Source organism: Echinops telfairi, unplaced genomic scaffold, assembly GCF_000313985.2.
Source record: "Echinops telfairi isolate 266 unplaced genomic scaffold, ASM31398v2 ScPeMD7_7421;HRSCAF=8459, whole genome shotgun sequence".
NCBI classification, from domain to species: Eukaryota; Metazoa; Chordata; class Mammalia; order Afrosoricida; family Tenrecidae; genus Echinops; species Echinops telfairi.
Genome location: NW_022111321.1, coordinates 21,502,831 through 21,511,539, shown reverse-complemented (window position 1 = coordinate 21,511,539; position 8,709 = coordinate 21,502,831). Strand labels below are relative to the sequence as shown.

The following is an 8,709-nucleotide window of genomic DNA, read 5'->3' as shown; positions in this document are numbered from 1 at the left end:
ACACACACGCACGTCAAATGTAACTATAACTCACAGGAGCAGCTTTACTAGGCACAAAAGAGTCAATGTCTTTCTTGATGATCCTGCCATCGGGCCCCGTCCCTGGAAGAGATACAAATAAAGCCAACACAGGACAGCATTCAGTGGATTCCTGCAAAAGGTCAGTAGTGGACTCCTAGGGACTATCTCTTAGAAATATTCTGACGGGACCACGGCCTTCCGTCCTGGCCCTTAACGTTTTCCCTGAAAGGGAAACACCAGCGTTTGTCAAGGATCCATTTCAATTCCTCTGGAGTACCTTACTTGATCTATTGTACTTCTTTTTAAATATAGCAACGATCGTTTTACTTTTGCATTTTTTGAGAATTTACCTAATTAAACGGTACTTAGTTTTTTTACATCTTTTTAGCAGCAATATAAAGACAGAGCTGAGTACAGCTTACACCTCCAAAAGGATGGGTAGGCACGTACTTCCTCTTGGTCAGCTCCAAAGGACCCTTGTAGAACTTTTAATCAGCTTCCCTTAGTCATCAAGAATTCCTTTGTACAGAATTGTCAGATATGATAACAACTGTTTTTAACATATTGAGCAAGTCTTTTTTTTTTTCAATAAGATTTTGGTCCTAAAAGGACAGTTAAAAATAGCACAGAATGACTTCACTGCAATGATCTCATCTCTTTAAAACCCCAGATTCACTACCATCAAGTCGAAGCCAACTCAGAGCAACCCTATAGGGCAGGGTGAACTGCCCCTGTAGGTTTCAGAGACTTTAACTCTTTATAAGGAAGAAAGCCTCATCTGTCTCTTGCAGTGTAGCTGGTGGTTTCAAAAGGCTGACCTTGCAGTTAGCAGCCAACACCTAACCCACCAGCGGCCCTGCTATCATTTCTAGAGCCACTCAATCTCTGTGGTCTCTACCACTCTCAACTTATTCAATTTTCTTCCCTCCTCCCATCCCAACCCAAGTAGATAATCCTGAACCTTAATTCTAAGAAGATCCAGAATTAAGTTATTAGAATACCTTTAACATTGGCCCACTTCTAGAATAAATTTGATCAAATTGATTCATCTTCCCCCAAGGCAGACTTTTAAAAGGGTTCTCTTTCGATGTGTGAAGTTCTTCCCAACTCCTTTCCTTCATTATGAAAACTGAGGAGTTGGCTAGGATTGTGTTTATCCTCACCAGGAACTCTAGAATAGAGGTGGCAGTATTCCCCTGTTAGATTTCCCTCCTGTATGGGAAAGACAGAAACCGTAACCTCCCCTTACACCCAAGGCTAGCCTGGCCACCATACGCCTTTCAGAGGAAACTAGAACAAGCCTCAGCTTCCGACAAGAATCTCCTGGGTATCAGGAGTTAGTTTAAACTAGTATTCAGAGTTTGTAGAAATCCTTTTGCCTATTTCCCTAAGGTACAATAAAAACCAAACCCATTGCCATTCAATCAATTCCAACTCATCAAATTAAACCGAACTATCTTCATGTCATTTCCGAATCATGGGGACTCTAGGACAGAGCAGAACTGCCCTATGGTTTCTGAGGCTGTACATATTTATGGGAGCAGAAAGTCTCACCTTTCTCAGGGGTTGATAGATTGGAACTGCTGAGCTTCCCGTCAGCAACCCACTACACCATAGGGCTTCTTTCCATCTTTTTGGGATAAAGGAACACGGGATTAGTTTTAAAATGCAGGGTCTCTGTCAAGCATAAACTAGAAAGGTGGCCGTAGTGACTTAATCTCACCTGGCCTTTGGTCTCCTCATCTGTAGATGGGGATTATCAGTCCCTGCTCACAAAATAAGAAGCTTTGGTAGTGTAGCAGTTGCTTGTTGGGCTGCTAACCCCAAGGTCAACAGTTTACGACCAGCAGCCACTCCATGGGAGAAAGATGAGGCTTTCTACTCCTGTAAAACAGTTACAGCCTGGGAAACTCAGTTCTCCCATACCCTGTAGGGTTGCTATGAGTTGGAATCAACTCAATGGCAGTGAGTTTGGTTTTGGGGAAGCTCACAAAATGGTTGTGAGGATAAAACGTGATCATCTGTTAATTAATATTTCCCCTTAGTACTTCCCTAATTGGTTTTTGTCTGTTTGCTTTTAATCTCAGACCACAAATTCCTCAATATCTGAGGATGGGTTAAGTATTTTCTTTGCTCCCCATAACAATGTCCAAACCATCTCTCCTCTTCGTCCTTTCAAAATCCTGTTTCCTTTGAAATTCATGTCACCTCGCAATAGAGTTCAGTCTGGTTCTCTGCCATCTACTAACTAATTGATAATTATTCCTCTTTGTTTAATTTGGCTCCTAGTCTACTGTCCCGGGGATTAAAACTTCTCTAGCACCTAGGCTTCTACATTCTTTCACTTTCTCAACTTCAACTTTTCCCTCCCATCTCACAAGAGACTTCCCTTCCCCCATTTTCTAAAGTTAAATTCTTGACCTTGTTATCAGCACTGACTAACCACTCCTCTTTGAAATCTGGGTTTCCAGCTGCCCCCTCTCTCATTGCCATCATGGATCCTTTTACCTCCTTACTGTAGACCAGGGGTCCTCAAACTTTTTAAACAGGGGACCAGTTCACTATCCCTCAGACTGTTGGAGGGCCAGACTATCGTTTTTAAAAAAAACGATGAACAAATTCCTATGCACACTGGACCAGTTGGCTGCTGAGCAGGGCAGACAGCGGCGACAAAAACACCTGGGAGGCCAGATAAATGTCCTCGGTGGGCCGCATGTGGCCTGCAGACTGTAGTTTGAGGACCCCTGCTGTAGACCGTCCACTCTCCCACTGCAAAAACCCTCCCAACCTGATCACGACCTCCACGCCACTGAGCCCCCGACCCTTATTATCCAGCCTCCCCCTTCCACCCAACTTAGATTCCTTAGATCACCGTTCAAATCACTCTCAGACAATTCTAAAATGTTTGCCTTTTCCATGCCAGAACCAGAGTAGTTTAATGCTGGCAGAGAAAAGAGAAAACTACATGCCTGGGCCGACTGCCTGTACTATAAATTCAGCCATAAACCTAAAACAGACACGCAAAATGCCCCTTAAATTCAATTATGTTTCATTTAAATATGCTTTTCACTTTCTGAGATTACTCCTTTTATATCCTCTCTAACCTCAAACCTCTCCACACTCAGTATCCAGCTGATCTCCATGCTTTGGTGATCAAAGGAAGGAAAAAATAACTCTTACCTTCTACAACCAAACCGACAAACTCATCTCATAATCTTTCCCCTCCTGTTGGTCATTCTTATCAATGACCAATCCCATCCTGTCTTACATTCTCAAGAATTGTGCTCCTTGCCAAATCATTCTGTCTGTGATCCCTTTCTGTATCACTAAGGAGCTCTGGTGACACAGTGAGTTAAGCATCGGGCCCTCATCACCCAGACACTCCCAAGGGCGACAGATGAGACGACTGCTCCTGTAAAGATTTTCAAGAAACCCTAAGGAGCCATTCTATTCTTATAGGGTCACAATGCATAAGGATCAATTTGACAGCAGTGTGTGAATGGGTGAGAGTGTTATCATTGTCACTGTACTCTAAAGAATATAGTGGTTCTCCCTTGGGGTAATTTCCCGCTCCTCCCAGGAGATACTGGGCAATGTCTGAAGACATTTTTGGTTGTCACAACTACCCCTTAGTGGACACAGGCCAGAGATATTGCTAAATATCATACACTGCACAGGACACCCCGCTCCAATCAAAGTTATCTGGTCCAAACTGTCAAAAGGGCCATGGTTGAGAAACTCTGTATGAGGGTCGTTCTATGCTCTCTTACAAGTTCTCTACTGAACCCACATTCTCCAGCAATGACACCGCAATTCCTGTCTCCCTTCACAGCACTGCTCCTTGAATGAATTTCTCCACTATGCTATTTCTATTTCCTCACACATTTTCCACTTTACAACCTATCCAGCTACTTCCACCCCATATTTCTTCTGAAATTACCACGGTCAAGAACTCATATCCAGTATTTTGCTAAGTTCTGTTGCTCCTACCTCTAAAACGAATCTTCTCAAAAAACTCACTGCCGTGGGACTTACAGTGACTGTAGGACAGGGCAGAACAGCCCTGTGGGTTTACAGGTCTGAAATTCTTTACGGGAGTAGAAAGCCCTGTCTTTCTTCCATAGAGCAGCTAGCGGTTTCAAACTGCTGGCTTCTGGCTAGCAGCCCAATATGTAACCACTATGCACCAGGGTTCCTTAAAATCCATCTTGCATCTGTCTGTCCATTTCTTCTTCACCACATTAGTCTAAGTTACTCTCACCAGCTCCAGCAATAGCACTTTAAGGTGTCCTGGTTGGTTCAATTCATTTCCTCAAAACAGCTAAAATGACCTTTAAAAAGCATAAATCATTTTATGTCATTTCTTGTTTAAATTCTTCAATGGCTTCCTACTATGTTAAATTAGAATTTTAGCATAATCTTTGGCTATTGCCTATTACATTATCATGATCACATATATAGATATGTAAGTGGTAGCTCTTTAAGGCCCTGAATGTTTTCACTCTTGTTGCTCTCCAAACTCTTCTCCCACCACTGGGTCCTAAGCTCCACTTTGCTCACTAGCCTCCTTTTAAGTTGCTCAAACATGCTGCACTCTTCCCCAATTCCGACTGTGCATTGACTGATGGGTCTCTCTGCCCAAACTGCTCCGTCCCCCCTTCTTCACATGGCTCACAGCTCACTCCTCCTCAGCTTTGGGGTCAGATCCAATGTGATCTCATCAAAAGTTGACCCCCAACACCCCACTGTCTAAAAGCAATCACGACTGCATATTTATCCACTCCGTCACTCCCTAATCCCTCATTAGTGTATGACTCATACACTGGCACATAACTCAATTTCTTTCTTTTGTAGCTCTTAAATGATGTTTATTGCTATTATAACTTAGAAGTAAATGTGCTTCTTCTAGGTAGTTTATATGTAAACATTTAAAACAAACAACTTTTTGAAGTATTTTATATACAAATCAATAAATTGAGACACAAAAAGTTAAGATGATGGTCCAATATCATATAGCTAGTACATGTGGTAGCGCTAGGATTTGAACCCAAGCATTTCAGCTCCAGAGCCCCAAACCTTAACTACTATGCTATATTCTCTTTCTTTTCACTTAATTCTTTATCGCTGACAATATAAGCAACTTGACAACTGAGATCTTGTCTTATTCTTCTTAAGAACACTATCTGGTGCTTAGGGACAGTGCACAATGATTATTTGTTGAAATAATAAAGCAATCAGCCAACTATGCATGCCTGATATAAATATTGGGATTTTTTCCCCACATCTGTATTTAGCAAAGTAGCCAGTGTTGCTAAATTTCTAATAAATTTGCCCAAGTTCTTGATATGTAATTGTTAACCAAGCCCATCTTTCCCATAAAATATAGACACATTTAATTCTCACATCGTTCTCCCTGATTCAAGTCACAAACATGTAATGAATAGCAGTATTAGTAAAATAGTAATATCATGAAAGAGGGCTTCCAATATTATTAGTAATCTTCTGAGTCCAAAAAACCCCCCCACTTTATAACTGTGTCTTGGGATTGGCTCGCCTTCTAACCAGAAAGCAGATTGCAAACAGATGACAACTAGCAGCGAGTGCCCACAGCTGGGTAACTAAGGAAACAGTTGTATTTTCCTTTAGTAAATAAGGATAACAGAGCAGCACAGAAGGCAACGTAGGTGCAACTGAGTGGAACACAGGATTTGGATTACGTAATAAGAAGGATGACCTCTTAATTCTCAAGTTTATTATTCAAAAATTTTAACTGATATTTTTTACCTTAAAGAAGTGATTTGTCACTAAATGTGGTAAGTTAAATGCCTAGCACATAGTACCAGCCATCAAATTGGGTTTCAAGAATAATTTCCCCTTTTTCAAAATAAGAACCTTATGCATAGTTAAAAAATATTTAGGTGCAATAATATGAACAATTAACTGGCATGAAGTGATTATTAAAAGCTAGATACTATTCTAGCTTGAAGCTAATTTAATCCTCACAATGCAATATAATGTACACTAATTATTATTCCTGTGATTCATTTTATACACTTCAAATCAACCCAAGTTGATGTCTTCTTTTGTTTTTTTCACTTATGAAAACAGTTAACCTAGCACCAGTGGAGATCTCTTATCACACCATCAAGTCCTAGAACCCACCCTTCCTGAACAAGCACTTTATACTTTTAGTCATCACCACCGATTAAGCATGGTTCACATGCCTAGAAGAGAATGAAAAGGCATCAAGACTGAAGAGGTACACCCTAAGGCAGACTAACGTAGCAAAGTAGCAGTTTCCCTACTCTTCTGTGGTAGCATGTACAGAGATAATCCCCTGGCCCAGTCTTCCTCCCCTAGGCCAGTTAAAAAGACTCTAGTTGTACTTGCTGGTCTTAAGGAGGAAAATCAATTCAGTTTTAATTCTGCAACCCCATTCTGCAGGAACAGGCTTACCTTTTACTTGTGCAAGGTCAATCCCTTTTTCTGCTGCCATTTTCTTTGCAAGAGGGCTAACAAACACCCTTCCCCCCTTTGGTCCAGCAGGAGTAGCTGGGCGGGCAGCTGAAGGTGCAGGGGGTAGAGGCTGGGCAGTGGGAGGTACAGTGGCCACCTTTAAAAAAAAGTTACAAATGGTTCAATTCACTGTTGCAAAAACGGGTCTGAATAATGCAGGGTTTACATTTAATAAGAAATTAAAAATTTTAATTAAACAATTTTCATCTCTTTTCCAAAGATCATAATGTAGTACGGTTTAATAGCCAGAACAGGAAGTAATATTATCTTGTTCCATGGTAATATAAAAAGGTGTGAAATCTAATATTGCTGATCAGGGCAAATCACTTCACAGCCTTTCTTCATTTGCCAGCCATGTCTTTATTTTCAGTCTTTCATACCGCCAATATTTTTTAAAACTTAAGTTTCAAAATCCAAAATCATGCTGGAACATTCCATGTTGAAAATAATCTTAAGAAATAATTCTGTACTGCTACTTGCTAGCTCCCTACGAATGCATGGCAATCAGAACTCAAGTTTTCTCTGAAATGAGGACCTAGTCTAAACTCATGTGATCCTAACACCTGCAGAAGCCTTCACGTTCTACATAAAACCAACCATAAAGATATACTTATGTCCATGTTAAAACAAGTCATGTTATGGCAAAATGCCAATGAATTATGAGCCTATGCTTGACTTAGGATAATAGGTACACACCAAGAGGATTGACAGCAGCTAGTAGGTACTCTACAGTCAATGTTATAGAAAACGAATCACGGAGAACCAGGAGATCTGCACCTGAAGCAGGGTAAGAACATGCCAGCCATACCTGGAACTTCACTATGCTTTGGTCTCAGCGGGGCTCACAGACTGCAGGGAGGCAAAAAGTTACAAGGAACAAACTATTGACCATTAAGGCAACTAGTGCTGTGCCATATATGCTATTCAAACATTTTAAAAACCAGCGTTATGGAATTGTTTCCAACTTATAGCAACCCAAAATAATTCAGAGTAGAGCTACTACGCCTTACAGTTTCCAGGGCTATACTACTAAAGCTTTAACTTTCTTCCGCAGAGTAGCTGGAAGGTTTGAGCCACTGACCTTGTGGTTAGGAGTCCAATGCTTAACCCAAAACACTACCAGGACTCCTTACACACACTTCCAATATGTTAACTCTCTTTTCCCATTCACAGAATTGTAGAGCCTCCGTGCACTTAGTTATGAACAAGAGTAAGTGCTCCCTCAATTGCAGAAGCATACCTACCAGGGGCAGTGTAGGCGGTGGTGCCTGGGGTTTTAAATCGGCTACTTCAGTTGGCCTGTAGTCAGCAAATGCTGGTATATCTGCCTCTTTTTCCACAATAATACAGAGGGGGGTTCCTAGAGGGACATCTCTTGTGCCTTCAGGAATCAGGATTTTTGCCAAGTAACCTTCTTCCTGTACTTCAAAACCTTCAACAGAAAGAAAAACCATTATGATACTTAATTAGGCCTCCAAAATCCCTCTAAACTCAAAATATGTAAGTAAAAGGCTCTCCTCCTTCCAACTAGCTATATAACCTTTATGCAGGTTACGTAACCTACGTCTATTTCTTTACCTATAAAACAGGGATAACAGTACCTACCTCTTAGATGTTATAAAGATTATGTGAATATTTTTTAATCCTTAGGATACTTTTTGAATTCTCAGAACAGTATCTGGCACAAAGTAAATATAAATAAGTATTTGTTAAATAAAACTGAGAGATTACAGATGATGGTTAGTTCTGAAAGTTCTTCTTAAAAACACCCCTAAGGGCACAAAAGACAAAGGCTGTTACATTAAAAGTGAAGTGAGCTTTATTACTAAAATTATTTTGGGAACTTTTCAAAAAGCTTGTACTTAGTTGCATCATGTACTTTGATGTGAAAGATACATGATAAACTCTAGCATTACTAGAGTTTCTATGGCACCAACAACTTTTTGGTTTTTTTTTAACAACTTCTGTTTTATTAAGCTTTTTGTTTTTTTCTACTATGAACCCCATACAAAAGGTTATACAACTACAACTAAAAGCCAGCCAGCCACCAGAAGATAAGGCTCACCTTTCTGATCCTGCCCCTGCACCTCTCTTGGAAGAACACAGTACTAGTAAATCCTTCACTTTCCCAGTGGAGAATTAAAATGCAATAAAAGGTATGTCTAAGACATG

The 8,709-nt window shown here is 40.6% G+C and overlaps 1 protein-coding gene across 1 annotated transcript in view; it reads right to left on the bottom strand.

The window, feature by feature from the left end:
* DLAT (dihydrolipoamide S-acetyltransferase) overlaps nucleotides 1-8,709 on the bottom strand; it is a 31,736-nt gene that overhangs the window by 15,751 nt on the left and 7,276 nt on the right. Inside the window, exons 6-8 of the mRNA XM_004708970.3 lie at nucleotides 7,782-7,969; nucleotides 6,478-6,634; nucleotides 35-102 (exon numbers count right to left, since the gene is read on the bottom strand). Of these exons, the coding sequence (XP_004709027.1) occupies nucleotides 35-102; nucleotides 6,478-6,634; nucleotides 7,782-7,969 (413 nt within the window). The remainder of the gene's footprint in view (nucleotides 1-34; nucleotides 103-6,477; nucleotides 6,635-7,781; nucleotides 7,970-8,709) is intronic.